The 27,976-nt window shown below is 42.1% G+C and overlaps 2 protein-coding genes across 3 annotated transcripts in view; one reads left to right on the forward strand and one right to left on the reverse strand.

The window, feature by feature from the left end:
• Positions 1–1,225: 1,225 nt before the first annotated feature.
• On the reverse strand, positions 1,226–7,323 carry blvrb (biliverdin reductase B). Its single transcript, XM_035384697.1, has 5 exons — positions 7,059–7,323; positions 4,821–4,982; positions 3,181–3,270; positions 2,430–2,561; positions 1,226–1,795 (listed from the first exon to the last, which is right to left on the reverse strand). The coding sequence occupies exons 1-5, from the start codon at positions 7,141–7,143 to the stop codon at positions 1,641–1,643; spliced, it is 624 nt and encodes a 207-aa protein (XP_035240588.1). The 5' UTR covers positions 7,144–7,323; the 3' UTR covers positions 1,226–1,640.
• Positions 7,324–8,684: 1,361 nt separating this feature from the next.
• Positions 8,685–27,976, forward strand: part of LOC118209414 (spectrin beta chain, non-erythrocytic 4-like) — a 110,507-nt gene continuing 91,215 nt past the window's right edge. For both annotated transcript variants that reach the window (XM_035384694.1, XM_035384695.1), the window contains exons 1-2: positions 8,685–9,073; positions 27,484–27,658. In XM_035384694.1, coding sequence (XP_035240585.1) covers positions 27,508–27,658 — 151 coding nt within the window. In that variant the 5' untranslated portion in view covers positions 8,685–9,073; positions 27,484–27,507. The remainder of the gene's footprint in view (positions 9,074–27,483; positions 27,659–27,976) is intronic.

The following is a 27,976-nucleotide window of genomic DNA, read 5'->3' on the forward strand; positions in this document are numbered from 1 at the left end:
GTTACTAATAAGCAGGAAGGCAAATTAAACACTCAGAATTATAGCAGATATTGAGATAGGGGATAAAGAAGTACTGGATACATCACATAAACTAAAAACAAATAAGGCAGCAGGCCCTGATGGTATATAGCCTACCTATTGGTATGTAAGGAGTTAGGTGAGATCATCTTTAAACCACTGGCAAGTATTTTTAGACAGTCTGTAGAAACTGGAGAAATGCCGGATGACTGGAAGCAAGGTAATATCATACCAATATATAAGAAATGGGGACTATACTGATCCAGGAGACTACAGGCCTGTCAGCTTAACTGCATCATGTGTAAAATACCAGAATATATCGTTAGAGACAAGTTAAAATTATTTCTTGAAAATATCAACATCATAAGGGGTAGCCAGCATGGATTTTACAAGGGAAGGTCATGCCTGACAAATATTTTAGTATTCTTTGAGGAAGCTACTAAGTGTTTTGATTGTAGCAGGGCATACAATATTATATATTTAGATGTACAAAAGCATTTGATAAGGTGCCATAATGAGACACTCATCAAAATGAAGAGTTGGAATTACAGGAGGTGTTTCAGAGTGGGTTCAGAACTGGTTACAGGGCAGAACACAAAGAGTAGGAGAAGGGATCCTATCTGAGCAGAGCACTGTGTGAAGTACAGTTCCTCAGGGATCAGTGCTGGGACCACCTCATTTTATAAATGACATTGACAGGGACATTGAAATTAGTTAAATACAAAACTAAAATACAAAACTAGGAGGTTGAGTTAACAGTTTGGAACCTACCAAGTAATCCAAGAAAATTTAAACAGAATTCAAAAGTGGGAGGAAACCTGGCAAATTAAATTTAATATAGCTAAATATAAAGTTCTACATGTGGGAAATAAAAATATGAAGTAAGAGTACTTTATGGGAGGAACAAAACTGGAATGTGCTCAATTAAAAAAAGACTTGGGATTAATAGTTGATCAAAGCGTTTCAGGTTATAGCCACTGTGCTGCAGCAATAAAAAAGGCCAACAGGATGCTGGGATATATAGCCAAAAGTATAAATCTAAGGAAGTTATTCTTATCTTACATGACACCTGTGTCAGACCGCACTTAAGAGTATTTTGTGCAGTTCTGGGAGCCGTACTATTGTGGACCATACTACTAGAAAGATATATAGAGGCTATAGATATATTCAGGTTTTTGTGTATTAAACATATAGGCTTTACAAGACATGACAAAATAGGTAAGATTTTATTCATGATATTGAAAAACATTTAGTGTCTAACATTTCCAATGCATTGATGACCCAGGTATTAATCATATCACAATAATCATTTCCTGCCTTCAAAATGTTCAAGGCAATGTAAGTATAATCGAAAATTGGACAGCAAAAAGCAATGCAGTTTTATATGCAGTTGGACATATATTAAAATGTTTAAAACCAGTTATAATGTAGCTCTACACTAACACACTGGGACAGAATACATTATGTATTTAGAATTATATAGTTGTGAACTGTTAGATTCTAAAAAGGAGTAGAAATGCACTGAGGGAAGCAATTACCAGCAGACTTTACCAAGCCTGCAACAACGCAACAGGTCATATCTATTGACCGGTGTTGTTTTGAACAGATTCGGCTGGCCGGGATTAACTGTACACTCCAGAAACTCCCACTGTCTTCCCATCCCACTCAGACGTGGAAAGACACTTGACAAAGAAGTGGCCCAGGTCAAACTTGGAGATGACACGTCCCTTCAGCATGCCCTCAGTGGCGGTGTACTTCTCAGTTAGGGGCTGCTCGTCTGTGGGACACAAGCACATGTTACCAGGAGCTCGCACTCCACTCTGACTGGCAAGAAATCGGGTTTTTCCACCACTGCGGTTTGCGCGTGTGTGCAGTTGTGCAGAAACATTGTGTGTGTTAGCGTGTGTGTGTTAGCGTGCGTGCAGCTTTTCTAAACTTTTCAGAACTGTTTGGCGCCATTCAGTTCTCTGCAACTTTGAGGTCAAACACTTGACACAAAGGAAGTCACTCACAAATATGCCATTTGGCTCTGGCATTTATGGGCCGTTGTCAGTACATACGCAAACAAAGTAACTTGTGATCGCTTTAGTGTTTAGTCATTGTGCAACCTGATAGGCACACCTCATTTTAATTAGAGGCAAAAAATTATGGTGATGTCCTGTTTTATGAACACAGTTTTAAGAATTGGAGAGCAACAGCATCTACTGGTTTTTAATTTTCAACTTAAAATCAGCAACCAATGTAAACCCAGGAAACCTGGCCAGATGAGGCAATGTGATCCAAACCTTTCACCGATCAATTAAGTATGAAGTAAACATTGAAAACCAGGAGGCCCTGTGGCTCTCCAGGACCGAGGATATAGCGCTAATGTATGCATTAAAGCTTGGTGCTGATTGGGTCACCAGACACACCAGCGATATGAGGGGGCATCACAGCCACGTAGCTCAGCCCCGACTCCTTCAGCACGATGTACATCCGCTCGTGGTCCTCGGTGACAGGCAGGAGGCGGGGCGGCACTTTGGCACGGTCCCACAGAAGGAAGGCTGTGGGAGGGGGAGGGGGAGGGGGAGGGGCAGGGGGAGGGCAGGCATACAGGTGAGCCATGAAACAGCGTCAACATAAACCTGAACTAACAAAGAAGCTGGATAATGTGAATAAGAGCCATACCAACTGCCTTCCACTCCAATACTAGTTCCCATTTTAAACCATTCCACCTTTTAAAAACACAAATATCCTATGCTTCAACTACCCTGACTAACTGATTTACTGTTACAATATACTTATAAAACACACTCATAAATTACAGTATACTACTGCAATTCATTCATTACATTAAAGAAATCCAATTGTCCTTTATGCAAGAGTCATTTAACTTTAATTATACTTCTTACTGAATGTCTTCATTTAATGCATTAATTGAATACGGTATTGTCATATTTGAATGGTGTAAATGTTGGAACACACCTCTGATGAGGAACAAAAATAAGAAAAGGTGATGAGATGTCAGTTGTGAAACACCTCTGGTAACAAAGCTTTGTAGGATGAAATAAAATGTGCAAATTCATAATATAATGAGGAATGCTCTACATATAGAAGATGTGAAACATTTTAAATTTGTGTTCATATGATGAAAACACTTTGTGATAATTAAATCTTTCTTACCAGACATGCAGGCAATTACTTTTTGAATCCCACGAGCTCTCATGGCCTCCAAAATGTTCCTGGTTCCTTCTGACATCATTGTTGTGGGACCTGCACAAACAATAAATGAAAGCAAATGCACTCCTGACCTCTTGTGGTAAAATAAGGATTACATCCTTGAATTTTGTTTTCATGGAGGTGTATATTGTTCAATCCACAGCAGATTGTCACTAAATTGGTTGGTTATCTGAGCAGTGTGCAAACAAAGCAAGTTTCTGTCCCACACAAATACCTGCAAGTTTCTCAAAACCGTTGATTAGGCTTCACCCTATCAAGAGTGTGTCAATCCCCCTAAATATTGAGGAGCTTGTCACAAAAAATCTAATCCATATTAAAACAATACATACTGCTATTAATTCTAGTACTAATACTTCTCTGTGATTCGGATTACTGTAAGATCCCTTAACTCTAAGGCAGCTTTGGTGAATGAACTAATCTCTGATTATAGTCTTTAGGCATTAGGCTATGCCTTAGGCTCCTGAAAATGGCTGAAAGCGGATGAGAACCTTGCTTTGAAATGGGTCTCCTCCTGGATACATGTATAGCCTATTCAAAACTCCCATCTCTGTCCAAGAGGGGATGCTGTTATATAAAATTCATTTATTTACTCAACCCCATAACCAGTGTATAAATTTAATTCCTTTGAAGCATTAGTCATGAACCCTACACAGCCAGATGTTGCTAGAAATGGTCTCTTTTGTCAGCCTATTGCCCTTGTGATAACCTACAGGCCTCCCAGCCCTAAACTCCGGCTTTATTCATGAATTTGCTGAATTTCTCACTCACTGGAAACCGAATTTACCTCTGGCTATAACATCCCCAACCCATTTGAACATTTGTCCTGTTGCCCCTCAGTATTTTTCTGTTATGAGTCATGACACTGGGCTGGCCAGCGAAGGATGGCTCCCGCTCTCTTACTGGGTCTCCTTCACCGTTTCTCTACCCAGTGGGAAGTTTTTTTTCCCCAAACTTTTCTTGTTTTTTTGTGGTTTCAGGTCAGTTTTTTTGTGCAATTTTGTATTTTCACAGTGAATCATCTTTGTGACAGTATCTCTGTCAAAAGCACTATACAAATGAAATTGAATTGCATACTTACTGAAATACTCTGTATACATAGGCACAACTGGATTTTAATAAAAATTAAACAGCTAAACTGGTACCTGAGCCTTTTTATCTTATTTTAAACACCTGTCCTCTATAATCCTAATCTGTACCTCATGTCCTTATTAAATATGGCTCAAAAACTACTGCCACACCCACTGCGGAGAGCACCACGACAGCCACTACTGCCACACCCACTGCGGAGAGCACCACGACAGCCTGTTGGTAAATGGTGCTGTTAACTTGCAATTAGTACTTTACAGTCGTAGGTTTGGGAATGTTACTAGCCAGGTCTGGTACTGTTTCTCATAACTCTGGTGGATACAGTTATATTCTCTGTCCTGGATTACAGCATCTGCTAGATGAGTGTAATGTAATTTATATCACCTTGATATTTTTACTGTAGAATGAAAAGCACTGCATAATACATGTATTATTATCAGGCGGCCGAACCCTTTGGCCCTGGTCAGCACCCCTCCCTGGGCGTAGGCCCAACTCACTGAGGTCATTCCTGGTGCCCAGTATGATGATGACCGCGTCCTGGCCCTCCATGGCTTTCTTCACGTCGTCCTTGTTGAGGACGTCGCCCACCACCACTCTGGAGGCCTTGTGGTCTGCAGGGAGCCTGGAGGGATCCCTCACCAGCACTGTCACATTGTAGCCTGGAGACACACAACCGGAAACATGCTCAGAACTAGCCAACGGCAGCACTACAACTGAGAACACACAGAACTACCCAATGGCAATGCTACAACTGAGAACAGACACAGAACTAGCCGATGGCAGCACTTCAAGCGAGAACACGCTCAGAACTAGCCAATGGCAGCGCTACAACTGAGAACAGACACAGAACTAGCCAATGGCAGAGCTACAACTGAGGACACATGGAGACCTAGCCAATGGCAGCACTACAACCGAGAGCATACTCAGAACTAGCCAACAGCAGTATTCTAAAATTACATTTAAACAAGAGTTTTAGCTACAGAAGGCTGTCGTGCATGACTGGGATTTCACCATCCAGCTGAAACACTACTTCCCTGGGCATATATGAGGTCTGTATCTTAAATACAACATTCCTACAAACCTGTAGCCCAGGGATGATAGCTGCAGGCACTGTAGAACTACAGTCAGTTTTCATTCCTCTGCCTCATCCATTTATCATCTTATTCTGGTCATAATTTCTATTTTTCCAAGCTGAAATTAATCTGTAACTGCATGTGACTCTAAAACTACTATAGCACAGCCCATGAAGAACTGTCACTTCCTGCTCCAAATCTGGAGCCATAACTTCTCTTCTGCAGCATCAAGAATAATATTCTTATTCACTTCATTATTATGTCTGCTTTAAATGGTGCATGTTCCCTGAAATTAACTCCTTTAAAAATTGCCCAGAGGCTGACATAGTGCAGACTAGCCAGCTAGTGGAATGAGAACAAAGTGGAGATCCAGGTCCTGTACATAAAATGCACAGTAAGTAAACAAGGACATAATTCCCCGTTATGTTCTAAAGTAATTTGAAAGTGCAGATATGGGAATATATGACACAGCATATTGGACAGCATTTTCACGTCCTCATTTCATGACAACCCTTTTCACTTTGGACAACTTCCCTTATCTTTTATTGCTGTATCACGAGTATCTGGACAACTTTCATAATACACTTATTCTGCAATTCAGGGAACAGCCCAGTATCAGAGCGGTGCATGGCGCACACAAAATATTCACAGTACCTGTATTACTAAAGCTGATTTTCTTAAAAATTAGCTTTAAGTAAAATTTTTAAAGTTTCACTGACAAGCTCGTATATTCGTGAGCACCATGTGGGATTAACAGGTGTTTAGAAGTGGCTGGTTTTAGGGAGACTACCGTCGAACCTTTCTTAATAACCAGTATATGGAGGGAAAATGCTCGAACACTGCGCGCGTTAAAAGTCGAAAGGAGAACACCCTTCCTGGTGCAAAGAGATTAAGAACCACTACTTATCGCCTTCACTGCAATTAACCGTTTGCATCAGTTACTCAGCAGAAATCTAGAGCGTGACTCAGCACCTTTGTGTGGGTCTCATGAGATCAGTGCAAGAGTTGAAGATCGCCAACTTTGAACAATGACGTCCCACTGTAACTATTTCATGGCTAAAACGGTTTCTCTAAACTTCGAACGGGAAGTCTCAAATTAGGCTACTTTGTGAATACGAAATTACCATAAAAACATTTAACATTTTCAAGTTACGCTTTCTTATTTAACGAATAAGCAAATGAATGCTGACAATATTATCCAAACAAAAAATGACAAAAAACGACAATTCAAGAATGCCTACGTATCGACACATATTTAAGGGAATACCCCAATTCAGTATAATCAGATTGGGTTCTATGGAAATATAGCGGTTATATTGCCAGTGAAAAACTAACTATTGATACACAGAATACCGAACTTTACTATGTTTGCATACCAAGTCCTCGTGTTTTTCTTCCTCATTTTCCCCTTAAAAATCACCGTTAGTGTGCATTGGGCTGCAAGTCTGTTGTTGGATATATTAACTTTTTTTTGCGTACTGACGCTGTCATACGTCCTATTGCTCGTGCATTGCAGCTAGGCAACTTCTGCGTCTTAAACATCTGAAAATACGTTACTACAGGTTTAAATCATGTTTCACTGACAAGACTAAACATTTTAGTATGCAGCTGTAGACTATAACGTGTTTCTTCAATGTATATTCATATTGTAGCCAAGCGTACCTGCTGCGACTGCCTGCTGTAAGGTCACCAATCCCGTCATTCCCGTGGAGCCGAATATAACCACATTCTTGACCGAACCAGACATGGCTGAAATTCAAAAACTGTCACGATGCAAGAGACAAACTAGAAGCAATGCGACTGTGCCTCCGTGAAGACGAAAAATGTCATAATGAATAACAACTGAAACGTTAAATAACGCTTGATCAGAAGAAACGCCCCTTACGCATGAAAACGATTCACTTCCGCGATAAACTCCTCCCTAAAAGCGAACAGCTGGGTCTGTTAGTGGATGGTTTCTCTGAAAACTGAAAGTCGTTTCGTACGCCAATGTACTCAGTCTCTTGGGGGAGAATGACCGTAAGAGCGGTTGGTGAAAAGCTAATGCACCGTCATTAGTGACTGAATTTTCATTGTCCTGTCGTTTCAAACACGGTAGCAAAACCGGAGGCTCCAGGCTAGGACAAGAAGTCCATTCAATAGGCTATGCTATCTACATACGGGTTCATATGTTGTGCATGTACCGAAGCAGGTGTCCAATGTCATAGCCATTGGAGTACGGCGGCATACATCAATGTAGCGCGTTTCAAGTAATACTGTTTAGCCTATTAAAATTCACCAAATACTCTGCGTAAATGGTAGGCAAGTGTGTTTACCAAACATTTAAAAAGTGCTTTGATGCTTTCAATGTGATAAAAATCTGCACCAAAATGTGAGAATATCGAGTATGTTAATAGCATCAATTACAGAGTTTAATGAAGGTGAATTAATTACCTCTCCAAGATTAGAATGACAAATTCCACCTATTCTTAATGTAAGGAAATAATACACGAGGTTTTCCTGTTTGTTTTTTTACTTTTTTTTTTTAAGATGCATGAATTACAGTGTGTATAGCAAATGTAAATTAATTAGAAAATAAAAAGGAACAACTTGCAAAAATATGGTTGTCGTAATGAATGAATTGTTGTAGCAAAATTCAGGCTATGAATGCTCTTTCCTAGAGAAATCCTGTTTTATTTTCCAAAGGCTTTGGATGGTCTTATTTATCTTTCCCCAATGAAACGCCACTAGACGCTAGCTATGTAGACTAGAGTTATCTATTGGCAATTAAGACACAATATAATTTATTTATTTATTTCTTTATTTATTTGTCTATATTCGGTCCGAATATCTGGTGTACTATGGGAATCTGAGAGCTTTTCTCTGGCTGTTCCTTTCGGTATGGCAAATGTGATTACATGCCCTTGTATAAAAGCCCATATGTTGTGCTGAACAGTGCAAGTCCATAGGCTAGCGATGGATTTTACTACCCATGCTTACTCACCTTAAACACGGTAGGATTTTCCATTTTGACAGTGAAAGCAGTCCAATGTTAAACGGAGGAAGTGGAACGGATTCTCATTAAGCGCTTACCGTTTACGTATACATGACCAAATGACCTGTTTTCCTTTGTTCACTTATTGCTCTGTCCAAAGCAGAATCTGTGTTCTGTGTTGCTTTGGTGCAAATACAGCCTAGCCTATGCTACCATGTGATGGCCATTTGCCCCTTGCGACTGTCATTATGCTAATAACTCTCTCTGCCACCCCCCCCCCTCCCTCCCTCTCCCCTTCTCCACCGGAGGTGGGATGCTCCGCAATGATGCCGCGTCTCTTGTAGCATTGTTAAAAGCGGAGAGAGAACGAGCGTGTGTTCTGTAGGACATTGGAGTGCGCCGGCTGGTTATCTGGTCAAACATAACACCGGCAGGGTACATGCCAACCGCGTACCCCCTCAACCGCAGCCTGCATACAGTTATTCCAATTCGTCTATATATTCACCTATACATATCTATTTACTGAATCAATTTGGTGTGTGTCTGACTGGGGACGGGGCTCAGCGATGCCAGCGATGAAACACGGCGGCGCGAGGCTCAATCAGTGAATTTGACTCTCCGTTTCATTACTGTAACTAACAGACGGATTATTTTGCGGCGTCTTCTGTTAGACAGAAATCCAGCCTTGGACTTGGGGGTGAAGGTAAGATTGCTTTCACAGCCAATTCGAGAAAACCTAGCAAAAATCGCCTTGAATGTTCAGCTTGTAGCAATACCCATGGTGTCTGTTTTCGTGGGAAATGCAGAGACCGGCCTGCATAGTACTACTGCAGTCATTTCTGAGCTGGCTTCCGTTGCTTCAAAGCTCCCGTTTTGGTTTAATAAACACAATTGTCAGATTACGTTCGCTACGAATTCATAGCAAACGTAATCTGACAATAGTACCGTATTTATTTATGTGTTGTTTGTTGATCAATGGTGGATCATACTGAAATAAACAGTTTTGGGTTTGATCCCAGGCCTGTCATCAAATGAGCATATTGATTAAATATGATTTTAAGACATTTTCTTTGGTACCTAAGAATTCCTTATTAGGCTATCGCCGAAGTTCATCAAATATAGTCTACATTAAACTGGTTTAGTTGAAACAGTAGGCCCAATATTATAGCCTACAATGAGACAGGTCCTTTGTAATAATAATACTTCGTTCTCAAGTTCTCATTTAAGAATGGGCAGCAGTCGTTCGGAAAGAATAAAATTAAGAAATGTGCAATGTCGTTTCGTGTTTACGGACAGACAAATGATTATATTACAGTATTTCTCCAGTCATGGTATCATAATATAGCCTATAGCACTACTTTTTAACATGCATCTGTCAGTGCGATGGCACGTTACGGAACTGGCGTGCAGAATATTGCTTAGAATGCTACAGTACAGGGTTGTGGGTTAAAGATTAAGCCGGTCAAGTTAGTAGTAATCGAGAACTTAGTTTATTTGGAGGCACTATGTCGAGGATTATGGAAACGTAGGCTAATCAGCAGTGCTTGAATTTGACGCTCCGTGTCCCGTAGTAATGCAGGACAGCAGTCCTGGATGTTACATGGGGTGGGGGTGGTGGCTAGGGAGGTGTGTGTGTGTGTGTGTGTGTGTGTGTGGGTGGGGTGGGGGCGGGCACATGTGTCATTTTAAGGTTATTCGTATGTATAGCGGAGAGTTGTTTGTTTCAGTATTGTTCAAGTAATTGAATCCTGCTAGTCCATAGCCAAATAAATTGACAACACACACTTGAATTAATTTCTTGTTCCTTTTGCATAAGCGCAAGTTTACTAAGATGCGGCGCTTCCCACTTAAGGATTGTTAGCTGCTTAAAAATAGATGAACATTAATACACATTAAATACCTTCCATAAAAATACAATGCGGGACAAAACAATGAGTCCATGATTTGCCTGGAAGGGCGTAGCTGCATGGCTGATTTCAGTATGGTGATCACAGATGTTTAAATTCAACCAACTGACTGAAACGATTAGCTTCAACGCAGTGACGTGCTGTGACTGGAAGTCACCGCTGTCCACGGGCTGAAGTATTCCAAAGCCACGTTTAGGATGCCATCGCTTAAAAAAGATATTTGTGGGGCAAGTGGTCTGTCAAGGAACAATACAACATTTCAACATTTCAGCATATGTGATAACACCGCCAATAAAACAATAACACCACAATAACATCAACACAGGCCTATTCTGCTACTTCAGTACAGAATAAATAAATAATTTAAGGCTTTTATGGCTCACGTACCGCCCGTTGTAGTCTGTTATTGACTAAATATTAATAATTATGTTATTGCCTAAATATTAATAATAGTCAAAAAGTTATTATTTGTTATGTTAAGTATTACATTATTATTATTATTATTATTATTAGAAGCGAGGCAAGTTTAAGAAAAGCGTAAAATACCTTTGACATGTTTTCAACAATTAGGCCTAGGCCAACGCATGACTGCTAATGACAACGCAACACGTTTTAAGGTTGTGCTATTCTTAACAGGGCCTTGTTTTGTAGCTACCCTGACTGAAAAACGAGTGATGTAAGGTAATGGATTTGAGACTAAAGATGTTGAGGTGCAATAACGACGCTGCAGTCTAGACAGTACACGTTGAAAAGACCTGCTCATTCTGGCTTCTCGTCCTGTCAGTTTAGCTTTTGCCTTTGGGGATGCGGTGCTCACACCCTGACACACAGCTGATCCCTTCGCTATTGGTCACAAGGGCAAGCATACAAGCAGTTGATGAAGACGTTATTATTATTATTATTATTATTATTATTATTATTATTGCACAAATTCAGAAGCATCTTGTGCCCTTTGGTTATTTATGAAAACTGATTCTTGAGGAGTTATGCATCCTGCTACAGACATAGAAAGTTATTAATGAGATGGCCTTTTGTCAGGCCCGGATCTCTGTAAAACCGCTTTGTGACAGTGTCCCTTGAAAAAAATACTACGCAAATACAATTGAACTGAATATGATCGATACAGCTGTAACACGTAATGTACAGCCACGTGTGTCACACAGTGTTGTAGTTTCTATGCAGTTTCCCCATTGCATCTTGATTTACTAGCTGCAAGGCTTGAAAATGCTTCAGAAATGACATTTATGAATATTAATCTCGATGTTTTAATGTTTTAAAAAAATCTGTTTTATCAGTTTAAACACAGATGCTCACAGGAACATCCCATTGAGGGATTGTATGTTGACAGTTTGTCATCTTCAAAGACAACTGTCTTTATTTTTGGAAGTGCCCAGGAAACAGTACTCATCTTGTCCACTGATTCTTTTACTCTTTTGGTTTCACTGAATCTGCTTTTAAAAAGTTTACTGCAATATTATGCTTGAATTTCCTTGTAATAAAAACCCAAGCGAGCTCACATCTGCTGACTACCCAAGGTCTTCTATAACAAAGTGAGTGGGATTTATGGAAAAAAAATCATATGATATTTACAAATACTTCATAGCAAAACTTCTCTGGGTTGAAGCAGAGTTTATATAGGGAGTTAAAGGTACTCCATATCAGTGTTATTTCAGACTGAACATGCTGTTGTATTCCACAGGTGAATATTGATAGCACAGTACTGGTGTATAGTGTACACTATGTGCACCATTTGAAAGTAGGGGTGATTCACGTGTCAATACACTTTTAAATGTAGAGTCATTGTTTGTTGTATTCAACCAGTATGAGAAGGAATGGCAAAACAGAAGAAAACAGAGAGCTTGCCACATACTGAAATAACGTGACAGTTCTAAATGATATGACATACAGTACCAGTAAATTTTACTTATATTGATACTGATACAGTAATCACCTTAGGAAAATTAGAAGTGTGGTTCTCTTGGAACATTACGTTCAAATAAAGTTGGAAAGATACCGCACACATCTAAAACAAGGCCTCCGGTCTGTCTGGGCTACTCGCGGAAGAAAGCTGAGAACCCTCGTGCTAATACTCTGTGGCATCTGTCTTCCCTTAGGTTGATCTGTCTATCTCTGTACTGTATAATTTAATGCCCTCCTTTTCCCTGAAAATAGAAGACAGCACTCATGTGAAGACATCATCCATGCTTATCTATGTGAAAGTGCGATCAAAACCAGTAGCAATGTTTCCCTTTATTTGTGTGGTGGCCAGTCTGGCTGTACACTCAATTTCCTGCATCTATTTATGCAGTATACATAATACATTCACAAATATGGTGGACTTTTGGGTGTGGTTGCATCTTTTGCCTAGATCTCCTTGGAATCAGCATCCTTCCATGCTATTGAGTATACTTGTTAAGTACACTGGACGAGAACGTTGTCAAGTAGACAGAAATTTTCGTGAATGTAATGTTCTTAAAATCCCCATATTATATGCTTATAATAACCTTTAGTATGCACTTATACGTAGCTTTGGATAAAAGCATCTGCCAAATAAAATGTTATGGAATTTTTGAGACACAGGATATGTATTTTTGCTTTGGTTTATCCCCAGAATCACCTGTAAAGTGATGTGATTCACTGGAACAAATCTGAAACTCTGCTCGTATTTGGGGGTAATTTGGTCACATTTTTGTCTGTGTGCGGTCAGTTTACATTTTGGCCAGTGTGTGATCAATGTACATTATGGTGAGTGAGTTATTGGAGAACATTTGGTCAGTGTGTTTTTGGAACACATTTGGTCAGTGTGTTATTGGAGCACATTTGGTCAGTGTGTTATTGGAACACGTGGTCAGTGTGTTATTGCAGCACATTTGGTCCGTGTGTTATTGGAGCACATTTGGTCAGTGTGTTTTTGGAACACATTTGGTCAGTGTGTTTTTGGAACACTGTGGTCAGTGTGTTATTGCAGCACATTTGGGCAGTGTTATTGGAACACATTTAGTCAGTGTGTTATTGAAGCACATTTGGTCAGTGTGTTTTTGGAACACATTTGGTCAGTGTGTTATTGGAGCGTGTCATGGTCAGTGTGTTATTGGAGCACATTTGGTCAGTGTGTTATTGGAGCACATTTGGTCAGTGTGTTATTGGAGTGTGTCATGGTCAGTGTGTTATTGGAGCACATTTGGTCAGTGTGTTATTGGAGCACATTTGGTCAGTGTGTTATTGGAGCGTGTCATGGTCAGTGTGTTATTGGAGCGTGTCATGGTCAGTGTGTTATTGGAGCACATTTGGTCAGTGTGTTATTGGAACACATTTGGTCAGTGTGTTATTTGAGCGTGTCATGGTCAGTGTGTTATTGGAACACATTTGGTCAGTGTGTTATTGGAACACATTTGGTCAGTGCGTTATTGGAGCACATTTGGTCAGTGTGTTTTTGGAACACTGTGGTCAGTGTGTTATTGCAGCACATTTGGGCAGTGTTATTGGAACACATTTGGTCAGTGTGTTATTGGAACACATTTAGTCAGTGTGTTATTGAAGCACATTTGGTCAGTGTGTTTTTGGAACACATTTGGTCGGTGTGTTATTGGAGCGTGTCTTGGTCAGTGTGTTACATTACATTACATTATAGGCATTTAGCAGACGCTCTTATCCAGAGCGACGTACAACAAGTGCATAGGTTTCATGATGTAGAGGCGCAAAAGAAACACTAGAGTGAAGTAAGTGTGTTATTGAAGGACATTTGGTCAGTGTGTTATTGGAGTGTGCCATGGTCAGTGTGTTATTGGAGCACATTTGGTCAGTGTGTTATTGGGGCGTGTCATGGTCAATGTGTTATTGGAGCGTGTCATGGTCAGTGTGTTACTGGAGCGTGTCATGGTCAGTGTGTTATTGGAGCGTGTCATGGTCAGTGTGTTATTGGAGCACATTTGGTCAGTGTGTTATTGGGGCGTGTCATGGTCAATGTGTTATTGGAGCGTGTCATGGTCAGTGTGTTACTGGAGCGTGTCATGGTCAGTGTGTTATTGGAGCGTGTCATGGTCAGTGTGTTATTGGAGCACATTTGGTCAGTGTGTTATTGGAGCGTGTCATGGTCAGTGTTTTACTGGAGCATGTCATGGTCAGTGTGTTATTGGAGCGTGTCATGGTCAGTGTGTTATTGGAGCGTGTCATGGTCAGTGTGTTATCGGAGCACATTTGGTCAGTGTGTTATTGGGGCGTGTCATGGTCAGTGTGTTATTGGAGCGCATCATGGTCAGTGTGTTTGCTCTGTAAGTGTATACTCTGCTCCACATGTGAGGAACCGTGTGCTGTGTGTTCCATGTGGTCTGCTGGTTGGGAGCATCACAGTTTGATTCCATCGGCACTCCTATAATTAAGGGAAAACCTTACCATTTGTGCTCCGGACTCAATGGAATGTTATGAGTTCAAGTGCCACATTTATCACGGAACACACTTTTAGAGTTACTGAAGTTACTACCCCAGTAAATGAATGACACCATATGGGATTGAGGTAATAGCCTATGTCAGCAGGTTTATGAACAGCTACTGAAGCAATTTTCATTCAGAAATACTTGAATACCAAGCCTGTCCCACCCTGGACAACCCATAGCTTACACTATTCTCAAGCATCAGTGCTAACTGCTAGCCAGCTTCTAACCTCCAAGGCTGCCCTCAAGATTATGTGTGTGTGAGGGTATGTGTATTCTTGCACACGGCAGTATTAACAGAAATCTCAAACTCAAGCAAGACAGCAGTCAATCACCTTTTTTTTTTCAGTCCTAATAGAAGAGCAAAGAAATGCCCAAATGTCATCCATAAATGTACAGGACTGTGCCATCTGTGATGTGTAACTTTGTGATGTATGACACATCATAATACAGTATATCATTATTTTATCACTAAGAAAGGTGATGATTTCCATGTGAGATGTGAGCAGTGGAAGTGCAATGCAATGTAAGATGTTCTCTCTGCGCTGTTGTAGCATTTCAGCCACAAACGTTACAGTGACATCAGTGCGTGCTACATATCAGCATATCAGCCATAAGTGCAGAAGTGTGGTACATCCCAGAGCTGTGTCTGCAATCAGCACCCACATATTGATTACACTGGTTGAGTTTTTAACATTAACGCCCTTCCATACTATTGAGTAAACTTGAAAGTTGTTAAGCAGGCTACATTTTTGCTAAATGTAATGTACTTGAACTCCCTGGATGATATAGCTAAGTATTTCCAGGTTTTCGCAGAGTACATTTGGGAGCATACTTTTCAGCAAGTTAGACATTTTGGTCCCATAATTATGATGCGTAGCTTCACTTTTAAAATGAGGCACAGCTTTACTGATGTTTTCCTTCAATGACAAAGATACGTGAGCAAGGAAAAGACGTCTTACAACACTTCCACAGTACAGTTGGGAAATAGTTCGGATGATTTTTTTCCAACTGAATGTTGCGTACTAAACAGTATGCAGTGAACAGTACACATTATGCTAGTACACAGGAGGCAGTAGATGGGGCTCTGATTTGGACACAGGCAGAGAGTTTGGCCAACTGAAGGACAGGCAGCCATTTTGATTCCTCTGCCAGTGCTGACATCCAGCCTGCAATGTACTGGGCCTACTTACTGTGAGCTTATTTGACCTGTATTTGCGTATCACAGAAAATATCTCACATAACTTTAGAGTATTGGCAGAAATGTTGGCATATTAATTTAAAATGTATAAAATTACTTCAGATATGTTGTGAGTTATATCTAGAAACCCTATGACTAAATATTGACAGCTGTGACAGCTGTGGGTGAAGGGTTTTCAATATGAGCTTAGGCTAATGACATGCCTGCCATGTCCAATCACATGATAAGGAGGATTATCTCTAATATGTATGTCCATGTGATATACATGTGACTTGGTGTAGAGCAATTTTATGTATTGTTGAATATATTTTAAAATGTATTTTTGTTTTGTTTTTATTTATAAATATTGCAATATATATGTCTGTGCATGTGTGCATGTGTGTGCTTGTGTACTGCTAGTTTTTTTACGTAGAATCCATACACAGGGTGAGTATATCCATATTCAGGGTGAGAAAGGACAAGTTGTTGGACTAACAATTTTAAGCAAAGAAACTACAGATAAGTAGATAGCCTATATGACACCTGTGCTCAAGAATGTATAATTCAGCACCTGAATCTCACAGCTGTTTCTCTCAGTGTACCGTGATATAGCAGTTCTGTGGTCTGTTCCAACAGCCACTTACAGACCAGCACAGCATTTTTTGATTTTTCTGCAGAGTAAATAGCCACTAAATGCATTCAGCTATAAAGGAGAAAGATACTGGCCCGCATGTTGGCAGCTCATATCATCCCCTGGTTTCAGTGCTACGAAGGGCCAGCGTATTGTCAAATCATGTTCATTTCTGAATGAAGGCAATTGGCTAGAATCCCTCTGTTTATTGCTCTGATTTGTCAGTGTAGGGCCAGAGATCCTCGCAGTTCTTCCTCTTTCATTGCTAGTTGCAAAGCTTTGTCCAGTTCAGCATCCTTCTTGAAATGAACTACACTGGAACATATGGAAACAGTATACTGTGCCCTCCAAAAGTATTGTATTGGAGGAGCGAAATTTATTTTTGCTATACACTTATGGCAGTTGGATTGAGACAAAAGATGAGACAGAAGTAGAGACAATAGGCTTATTTCACATGGCCGCCATTTTGAAATTTTCCTATGCGAAAACGAGGCTATGGTGGGAAGTGTTCTAGGAGCGGTGCTTACATGAAGCAGAAAAGCGATTTGAGTCGGTGATGCTACTATGGCATATTGTTGTGTACCACGCTGTAAGTCGTATCAAAGACGAGAATGTGATCATGGCTTGTCTTTCCATCGATTTCCGAGTAACCCGGACACCCGTCGCCAGTGGATTGCCAAGATAAGGAGAGATGTTGGACCTTATTTTCAGGTAATGTAACGAGCTAGCTAAGATAGCGTCTAAGTTAGCTAACTTATCGTTAGCTTACCCTGATAATAACCTCAAAAAGTTCGTAAGATTAATTTACACGTCAACACTCACCTTAACACATCTCTCATCTCAGATCACAGACAGCGCAAGAGTGTGCTCCAAACACTTTTCCAAGGACTGCATATTAAGATCGCTTACCGGTTTGAACAAACTGAAAAACGGGAGTGTGCCGTCTTTGTTTACATGGTGTCAGCCCAAGACCAGAAGGACAATTCAACGCTTCCAGAGGTAACTGTCATCTGACATGAGCCAAACCATTTCCGTATCAGCATGAAAAATATAATAAATGCATTTAGATCAAACCTACTAAACTATGCATAAAAAACGAACTTTCGTAAATCTCTCTCAATTTGTGTCGACAGTGCTGTTGAAAGGATACAGCAACTGGATAGAGGGGTACATTACTGATATCGAAGGTAAGTTAACGATTTTGCCATCCGTAGGCTGTGCCGGTGTGCTAGCTAATCAGCAAACGGTGTCATAAAATTTTTCCCGACCGTGAAAACTGCCTTGTTTACATTTTGAACATTTGTGGCTAGTGGGTAAATCTATCGCTGTTTTCGTCGCAGCACTGTCCACACAAATTTACGCATAGTCTAGTAGGTTTGATCTAAATGCATTTATTATCTTTTTCATGCTGATACGGAAATGGTTTGGCTAATGTCAGATGACAGTTACCTCTGGAAGCGTTGAATTGTCCTTCTGGTCTTGGGCTGACACCATGTAAACAAAGACGGCACACTCCCGTTTTTCAATTTGTTCAAACCGGTAAGCGATCTTAATATGCAGTCCTTGGAAAAGTGTTTGGAGCACACTCTTGCGCTGTCTGTGATCTGAGATGAGAGATGTGTTAAGGTGAGTGTTGACGTGTAAATTAATCTTACGAACTTTTGGAGGTTATTATCAGGGTAAGCTAACGATAAGTTAGCTAACTTAGACGCTAGCTTAGCTAGCTCGTTACATTACCTGAAAATAAGGTCCAACATCTCTCCTTATCTTGGCAATCCACTGGCGACGGGTGTCCGGGTTACTCGGAAATCGATGGAAAGACAAGCCATGATCACATTCTCGTCTTTGATACGACTTACAGCGTGGTACACAACAATATGCCATAGTAGCATCACAGACTCAAATCGCTTTTCTGCTTCATGTAAGCACCGCTCCTAGAACACTTCCCACCATAGCCTCGTTTTCGCACAGGAATATTTCAAAATGGCGACCGGCGTGATATAAGCGAATAAGCTTTTATTTAATGGTATTTACTTGCATATATTGTTGCAGTTCCTGTTTCTGACCACCAGAGGCCACAGATTTTCCAGCCTTCACGTATCTTAGATCAACATGCAGTGAGTGCATAGCGAAGGTCATTGGTACAGATACAAAACACAGGTCAGATAAAGTACAATTCTCGTATAGTAGCAGCTATCCATAGCCATGCACATCAAGTCTAGTTTACACAGTGAAGCATTGGCTAAGTCAGTAAAGTTGTGGCTAAATCTAAAGCTGTAAGTGAGGCATGATTATAAGAGATATGATAAAGGACTGCAACATCAAGATGAAAATACAACTTGAAAGTGGTAGAAGATCAAGATACAAGCGTTGCATGAAAGTCATACTTGATTGGAGGTATCCCTGCAGAGCAGTGTAGGGTTAAAGTTAGTCAAGGTGAAGTCTGTATAGATGTGTGTTCAGACCATGGTGGGAAATGGGCAATGGCTAAGTGGTTTGTAGAGGAATGGAGGGTTTGTTCCATCACTGGGGAGCTGGGGTGCAATACCTCTGCAGTCAGGGTGAGTGAGAACCATTATACCACCAGGGCACCAATGAGACCTTGCTGGAGAGGGATGACTCCTTGCAGGGGAAGGATGAGTCCCTGCTGGGGAGGGATGACTCCTTGCTGGGGAGGGATGAGTCCCTGCTGGGGAGGGATGACTCCTTGCTGGAGAGGGATGACTCCTTGCTGGGGAGGGATGAGTCCCTGCTGGGGAGGGATGACTCCTTGCTGGGGAGGGATGAGACCTTGCTGGGGAGGGACAGCCAGAAAGTAAATGTCAAAATGAGAGAGGGCCCTGGCCTGACAATCTGTGATTGGCAGGCCATTGCTTTCAAGTGACATCACGCCCAATTTGTTCCGCCATGTTGACGTGGCATATTGGAGTCACTTCAGAGTGTCAAGAAATGTAGGGAAGCTTTTTCTTGCATTAATGTTTACATTGATTTATTATTTTTTAAAATCAAACATGCTATGTTACAACTGTGAAAGAATGAATCGGTGGGTTTTAGGTTGCCACCTTTAAAATGACGGAAATAAAGATCTGTCTGTTTTCTGTTATAATAGATGGTGGTCCCTCCACTAAAACCCATGCTTCTGTAATGAAAAATTTAGTTTCAGTTATATAAACAAATTTTAGCTATTTAAATATGATGACTAAGTCCATTATCATCATTCAGTGTTGGACTGCTGAACAAAATTAGCCAATGAGCAAAGGAGCTTTGGTTGCACCAAAATATATGTTGAAACATTATACTGTCCTGTCTGATAAATATTAAAAACAGTCATACTAAAGTAGTAAATGAAACATAGCTGCTTGCAGCAATTTTGGGGTCAAAGCAGACCTATGAAAACCATTAATATATTAATATATACTATATTTTGTTCAGACCCATGTGCTCTACAACTTGGTGAAGGCCAATAAAGCAAGTTTGTTGTGAATTACAGTATTTTATGTCATTTTTGCATAAATACCACATTTAAATTTAACACTGAATCCGTAATCTTTCTCATAGAAACTTTCTTTTTATAGCTTTTGAAGAGAAGCGTCCACTCTCCATTTTAGCCCGAGTTTCATGCAAAGCAGTCAATGACTGTGGTAGATTTAATTTTAGCATTTTTAATTTGGTCATAGGTTTCCATGGTAATCAAACAGTAATGAAGGGAGCACAGATTCCCTGTCCTGTCTGACCATTGTGACACGTGAGGACAGTGGTCACAAGCCAGTCTTATGATGCACAGCTGCAGGAAGCCTCTTATGGTTAAGGCCCTGTTGTGGTGCATGGATGTGCACAGTCTGGTGTGAAACCTGGATCGGTCCGGTATGGTCTGGTGTGGAACCCGGCTCGGTCCTGCACGGTCTGGTGTGGAACCGGATCAGTCCAGCACGGTCTGGTGTGGAACCCGGATCGGTCCAACACGGTCTGGTGTGGAACCCGGATCGGTCCGGCATGGTCTGGTGTGGAACTCGGATCGGTCCGGCATGGTCTGGTGTGGAACCCGGATCAGTCCAGCACGGTCTGGTGTGGAACCTCTATTGGTCCGGCACGGTCTGGTGTGGAACCTGGATCAGTCCAGCACGGTCTGGTGTGGAACCTCTATTGGTCCGGCACGGTCTGGTGTGGAACCTCTATTGGTCCGGCACGGTCTGGTGTGGAACCCGGATCAGTCCAGCATGGTCTGGTGTGGAACCTCTATTGGTCCGGCACGGTCTAGTGTGGAACCTCTATTGGTCCGGCACGGTCTAGTGTGGAACCTCTATTGGTCCGGCACGGTCTGGTGTGGAACCCGGAGCGGTCTGGCACGGTCTGGGGTGGAACCCAGATCGGTCCGGCACAGTCTTGTGTGGAACCTGGTTCTGTCCGGCACGGTCTGGTGTGGAACTCGGATTGGTCCGGTATGGTCTAGTGTGGAACACGGATCGGTCCAGCACGGTCTGGTGTGGAACCTGGATTGATCCGGCACAGTCTGGTGTGGCTCCAGAAATAAAACCCATTTCTTGTAGGTCTCATTTTTGGGGGAGAAAAGCATATTGCTTTCTCCGCATCCAGAGTTTAGGCATTTTCAGCTTAGCTTGCCTTACCTGCACAATAGTGGCAAGAGCGTCATTTACATATTACATGTGGAAATGATTTCACTGGACTTAAGGTTTTTGTTACGTGACTTTCACCCAGTTCCTGCCCACTGAAAACCTGGTGTTTAGCCAGTGATCCAAAGTTGCTGTCTTTATGACTCCAGAGGTACCATAATTTAAAGGTTGATTAGTGATAATTAAGTCCAATAATGGCTGACATCCTATGCTTGAGGAGAGTACATGTTTATCTCTGCTCTCCCGATTCAATAATCAATAAATTATGAGTACAGTTGGGCATTCTAAATTGGAGACAAAAAGGAAAGAAATCATAACAATCATGTAACATTTCGATTGAACTTTCCTTGGCATCCTGCTCAATGACATTTTAGTGTCACAGAGGATGATTGTTATTATTTGCTGGTTTCCATGGTAATCAAACAGTAATCAAACAGTACTGAAGAGAGCACAAATCCTCTCTCCTGCCTGACTCCCTTGACAAACGGCTTCTCACACGTGGCACCCGCTACATCCGTTTGAGATTCCTGTCATCGCGGCGCTCGGTGGACAGCTGTGTTTGTTCGTCAGTTGGATCAGAAAGCCTCAGGCTGTCAGGGTGTCAGTTGTGCATCACCATGTCTCAGGGCAACACATAAATAACACTGTCACTCCCTCTTTAATGCAAACAAAATATGTGGACCTCTTCGAAAATATATAAATATAAATATATTGTGATAATATGACTGTATACTGACCTGAATGTGTTTGTCTTGCACCGAATGACTAGATTCAGGAAACAGTTTGCGACAATAAAAGCTTTTATTTTGTAAATGCCACAATCAGGCAGCTTGTGTCTCTGTCAGGTACTAAAATGTGGGGTTTGGATAATGGGCAGTTAGGGATGGCTGATTTTCTGGCCGCAGAAGTGGGAGGAGTCTGCGATGAATTTGTTACATTTTTTTAAACCCGGTGGACCAGATTACGGATGGTCGCAGATCTTCCCAGATTATTGAGCTTTCTGCATCTCTCATTTGTGTGTTGCTTCTTGTGTCACCGTAAAATCAGTGGAGTTGAAGCATACGCGAGGTTTATGATCACTCTGAAATACTGATCGGGAGGTGCTCATATAGTTTAAAATGTGGTGCTTTTTATTTGCTGAAAAACCTCTCTTTTTTCTGGACAGTAGGTTTGTGCACCACTGAGCTGTTGTCTGTTCTCCTCATTTGTGTTCCAGTTGGGTCCTTAATGAGTCCATCAGTGTGTGATTGACAGGTTTAAGTGTATTAGTGATGGGATTGACCCTGTGGCCTCCAGTGCTGGCCAGCACCACATCCTCTGTGTGATGGTGGCGTGTGGGAAAGCTTGGGTCACTGCACTTTGCCTCCTACCACAACTTAAAATCACTGCTAATTAGCAGTTACAAATTAGTGTTTTAACTATTGTAAGGAAATTGTACAGATTATAAAATAATGGAAAAACGATTCCTTAAGGATTTGTAAAGGGAGAATCTATTAACAACGGGAGGTGATTTACTGTAAATGGCAAGTGAAATGATTGTGTTTGCGTGTTTGTGTGTGTTTTTGTGACTGATGGGTGATGTATGTGGCTGGTGGGTGATGTATGTGGTTTTTGTGACTGATGGGTGATGTATGTGGTTTTTGTGGCTGGTGGGTGATGTGTGTGGTTTTTGTGGCTGATGGGTGATATGTGTAGTTTTTGTGGCTGATGGGTGATGTGTGTGGTTTTTGTGGCTGATGGGTGATGTGTGTGGTTTTTGTGGCTGATGGGTCATGTGTGTAGTTTTTGTGGCTGATGGGTGATGTGTGTGGTTTTGTGACTGATGGGTGATGTGTGTGGTTTTTGTGGTTGATGGGTGATGTGTGTAGTTTTTGTGGCTGATGGGTGATGTGTGTGGCTTTTGTGGCTGATGGGTGATGTATGTGGTTTTTGTGGCTGATGGGTGATGTATGTGGCTGATGGGTGATTTGTGTGGTTTTTGTGGCTGATGGGTCATGTGTGTGGTTTTTGTGGCTGATGGGTCATGTGTGTAGTTTTTGTGGCTGATGGGTGATGTATGTGGCTGATGGGTGATGTGTGTGGTTTTTGTGGCTGATGGGTGATGTGTGTGGTTTTTGTGGCTGATGGGTGATATGTGTAGTTTTTGTGGCTGATGGGTGATGTGTGTGGTTTTTGTGGCTGATGGGTGATGTGTGTGGTTTTTGTGGCTGATGGGTGATGTGTGTGGTTTTTGTGGCTGATGGGTGATATGTGTAGTTTTTGTGGCTGATGGGTGATGTATGTGGCTGATGGGTGATTTGTGTGGTTTTTGTGGCTGATGGGTCATGTGTGTGGTTTTTGTGGCTGATGGGTGATGTGTGTAGTTTTTGTGGCTGATGGGTCATGTGTGTGGTTTTTGTGGCTGATGGGTGATGTGTGTAGTTTTTGTGGCTGATGGGTGATATATGTGGCTGATGGGTGATGTGTGCGGCTCATTTACTTAAGGCAGCATAACATGTCTTCTGAGGCCCTCCCGCTACGTAGCCCCACCTTCAGCAAAGAAAAAGGTTTTTCCCTGATCCAGTTATCTAATCAACAAATCAACCAGCAAATTCAATTAGGTCATTCATTTAATTCAGCTAGATAATTAGGGGGCAGCATGGTGGTGCAGTGTATAGAAGTCTAAATCCTGGTTTGAATCCTGGTTTGAGTCCTGTTTTGAGTCCCGGGGCGACCAGTCTGTGTGGAGGTCACCTGTTCTGGATTGAAGTGTTGGCTACACCATGGGCATGGCCCTGCTCTGTATCCACAGCTGGGAGTTCGGGGGGCGCATGGATCCCAGCTCCTCCCCCTGCTCTGGCTGTTGATGCCCCAGGATGCAGATCGGGGGGGGGGGGGGGGGGGGGGGGAGTGGTTCTCACTACTGTGATATGTCAGTGTCATGCATCACTGGATACCTATCCAACCCCTTCTTCCCCCCAGCTTCATGTTCTGCCAGCGCTGTCTGCTGAAGGGGGGGGGGGGGTGGGCGGGGACAAAGAGCAGTGAGATGAACCCCACCCCCCTCAGAAATCACAATAACAACTTATTTATTCTTTTATTTTGCCTTCGTTTTACCAGGAAATCCCACTGAGATTTAGAATTTTTGTTACAAATGAGACCTGCCTAAGACTGCAACATAGTACATACGAAGAGTATACAATAACAGACATGAAGTCATTAATATCATCTTTTAGTAATATTTAATCAGGCTGTTAGGAGAAAGGAGGAGGAAGGAAAGCTGTGGGATCCTGCATCTCCACACATGCATGTCTGCCAAAAGCACTTCCTTTATTTCAGACCAGCTTTATTGTTGAACACTAGTTCTAATTATCTGTATTGTGATTATTTTTCTTTTAGATTTACTTAAATGTTTTCCCCCAAATCGGGGTGTGACATTCGCAATGATACTTCAGTGACATACAAGGAAGGTGAAATTGAGAAAAGCTTAATTAGACTTGGCACAGTTGTTTGCCCCATTTGGAAAAACCAACGGTTTTCTGATGTAATTACGACCTCATTTCCTGTCGTTCGGTTCTGCGCCTCTCTGTTTTTTTGAGTGATTGGGGGTCTGAGACCACGTAGCTGTGTGATGCCACTGTGGCTGTGACAGTGAGGGGCATCTCTACACTGAGTAAAAGGGGGTCTCATTTTAAAGTCCGACCGGACAGACACGCTGGCTCATGGTGCATTCCTTTCTGATTGGTACTGATGGACTTTAAGCTTCCGACCAACCCCACTGACACTACATCCGGCGCAGGAGAATGCGTGATTGTTTCTGCAAATGGAAAAAGGGTTGGGGTTAGGGTTAGGGTCTGGACTGTGAACAGGAGCGCTGTAGTCTGTGCAGTACAGATGCTGTGTATCAAGCACATGTAGCAGGTTATGTACAGAAGCTATGTAGCAAACACATGTAGCAGGTTATGTACAGAAGCTATGTAGCACACACATGTAGCAGGTTATGTACAGAAGGTATGTAGCAAACACATGTAGCAGGTTATGTACAGAAGCTATGTAACACACACGTGTAGCAGGTTATGTACAGAAGCTATGTAGCAAACACATGTAGCAGGTTATGTAAAATATGTACAGAAGGTATGTAGCAAACGCATGTAGCTGGTTATGTACAGAAGCTATGTAGCAAACACATGTAGCAGGTTATGTACAGAAGCTATGTAGCAAACACATGTAGCAGGTCATGTACAGTAGCTATGTAGCACACACATGTAGCAGGTTTTGTACAGAAGCTATGTAGCAAACACATGTAGCGGGTTATGTACAGAAGCTATGTAGCAAACACACGTAGCAGGTCATGTACAGTAGCTATGTAGCACACACATGTAGCAAGTTTTGTACAGAAGCTATGTAGCAAACACATGTAGCGGGTTATGTACAGAAGCTATGTAGCAAACACATGTAGCAGGTCATGTACAGTAGCTATGTAGCACACACATGTAGCAGGTTATGTACAGAAGCTATGTAGCACACACATGTAGCAGGTTATGTACAGAAGCTATGTAGCACACACATATAGCAGGTTTTGTACAGAAGCTATGTAGCAAACACATGTAGCAGGTTCAGTTTCAGTCCAGGGGTCCAGCAGGGACTCTGCCCTGATTACAGCTTGGGACAGCGCAAGGGGAGCTAAATCAACCCAATCAGGATGATCACTCATGTAATTAGGCAGCTAAGTGGCTGGTTGGACGTAAGGTCCACAAATAGTGCAGCCCTCCAGGGTGTGTGTGTGTGTGTGTGTGTGTTTGTGCATGTAATTATGTTTGTGTGTGTTTGTGTGTGTGCGCTTGTTTTGAACGTGTGTGTGTGTGTGCATGATTATGTTTGTGTGTGTGTGTTTGTGTACATTTGTGTGTGTGAAGTGCACATTTATATATAATTGTGAGTGCTATTTCACAGAGATAGCACAAGCTTTTGTGTTGTGTCTTTGCTGGAGTGGGGGAGGGGGCGGGGCAGGAGGAGGTGGGTGAAAGGGGGTACAGGGTTGGGGGAGTCAAGGCCTTGAATCCCTCTGTTTTGTGAAGAAGGTGGAGGATGAACTGGGGCTCTTAGAAGGAGTTGCTGGTCTGGCACACAGATGGTAGTCTCGAGGGGGAAGAGGAAAGCTAACGAGTTTATATTTACTAGTGTCATTTTCTAGCAATTCTGAAATGAGATCGGGGAGTATTGGGGCAGTGGCACAAGTTTGGTGATTTTGGCTCTGTACTCCAGCACATTGGATTTGAAATAAAGCAATGCATATGAGGTTAAAGTGCAGACTTGCCAGCCAGGTTTAATTTGAGGGTTTTTACGGTACATCTGTATCGGATGATCTATGTAGCAATTTCAGCCCGTTTTATTCGTTCATAGTCCATAGTTTTATTCATGGGGAGCAAAAGTAATTGGACAGTTGGCTGTCCAGTTGCTTCTTGGCCAACTGTGTGTTCTTGCATCACTAGTTCATCCATGAGAAAGCTGGGCATTTGTGTTGTGTTGTAGCGCTGCTGGGAGTTTGAGAGTGAAACTGAAAACTTACAGCTAGCGAAGTTGTTACTGGTTTTATTCATTAGCGTCAGTTCTTCAGCAGCTGTGTGTGTGTGTGTGTGTGGGCATGTATTACTATCTTTGTGAGAACCAAATGTCCCCACAACGATAGAAAGATGAGGAAAATTATGCAAGGTGTTCTTGCATCACTAGTTCACATACATACACACACACATCACATAACTCACATACATACACACACACACGCTCACACTCACACACTCACACACTCACAAGTTCAAGAGGCTGTTTCAGGGTTAGGACTTAGGGTTAGGGTTACAATTAGGTTAAGGTTAGGCATGTAGTGGTTGGGGTTAGGGTTAGAGGTTACGGAATGAATGTAAGTCAATGGGAAGTCCTTACAAGTATAGCAATACAAACGTGTGTGTGTGTGTGTGTGTGTGTGTGTGTGTACATGTGTGAATGCACCTATAGATGTTTGCTTATATGTTTGTGTCTGCTCATGTATTAGTGAGTTCATGCATTGGTATTCACGTGCGTGTGTGTGTGTGTGTGCACATGTGTGAATGTGCCTATAAATGTTTGCTTATATGTTTGTGCCTGCTTGTGTATTAGTGAGTTCATGCATTGGTATTCACACGTGAGTGTGTGTGTGTGCACATGTGTATGGGTGCGTGTATGTGTGTGTGTGCACGTGTGTGAATGCAGCTATAAATGTTTGTTTGTATGTTTGTGCCTGCTTGTGTATTAGTGAGCTCATGCATTGGTATTTACGCGTGTGTCTGTGTCTGTGTGTGTATGTGTGTGTGTTTCACAGGGTGAACACAAGGGACCAGCCATCATGGCCAATGCTTCCACCGACCTGGACAACGCAGAGGCCCAGCGGCAGCTGAACAACAACAACCGGCCGGCCAGCGGCACCCGGCCGTGCTGGGACACGGACAGCACCAGCGCCAAGCTGTTTGAGTGCTCCCGGATCAAGGCCCTCGCAGGTGGGCCCAGCTCAGAGCTGACTGCTGACACAGAGGCTCACACTCATAAACTCACTCACATACATACACACACACACGCTCACACTCACACACTCACACACTGCTGACACACACGCTCACACTCATACACTCATACACGCTCACATACACACACAAGCTCACATTCATACACTCACATACAACTCACACGCTCACACTCACACACTAACACACACACACTCACACTTTTACACTCTCACAAACTCACACACACTCACACTTATATACTCACACACTCACACACACACACGCTCACACTCATACACTCACACGCTGTTG

This window comes from Anguilla anguilla, chromosome 12, assembly GCF_013347855.1.
Source record: "Anguilla anguilla isolate fAngAng1 chromosome 12, fAngAng1.pri, whole genome shotgun sequence".
NCBI lineage: Eukaryota > Metazoa > Chordata > Actinopteri > Anguilliformes > Anguillidae > Anguilla > Anguilla anguilla.

Excerpts from the sequence above, each read along its gene's own strand:
- blvrb (XM_035384697.1), bottom strand. The coding sequence starts at position 7,143 with ATGTCTGGTTCGGTCAAGAATGTGGTTATATTCGGCTCCACGGGAATG. Across the intron at positions 4,983-7,058 it reads ACAGCAGGCAGTCGCAGCAG|GCTACAATGTGACAGTGCTG; the intron begins GTACGCTTGGCT and ends GTGTGTCTCCAG. Across the intron at positions 1,796-2,429 it reads GATGCCCCCTCATATCGCTG|ACGAGCAGCCCCTAACTGAG; the intron begins GTGTGTCTGGTG and ends TGTGTCCCACAG.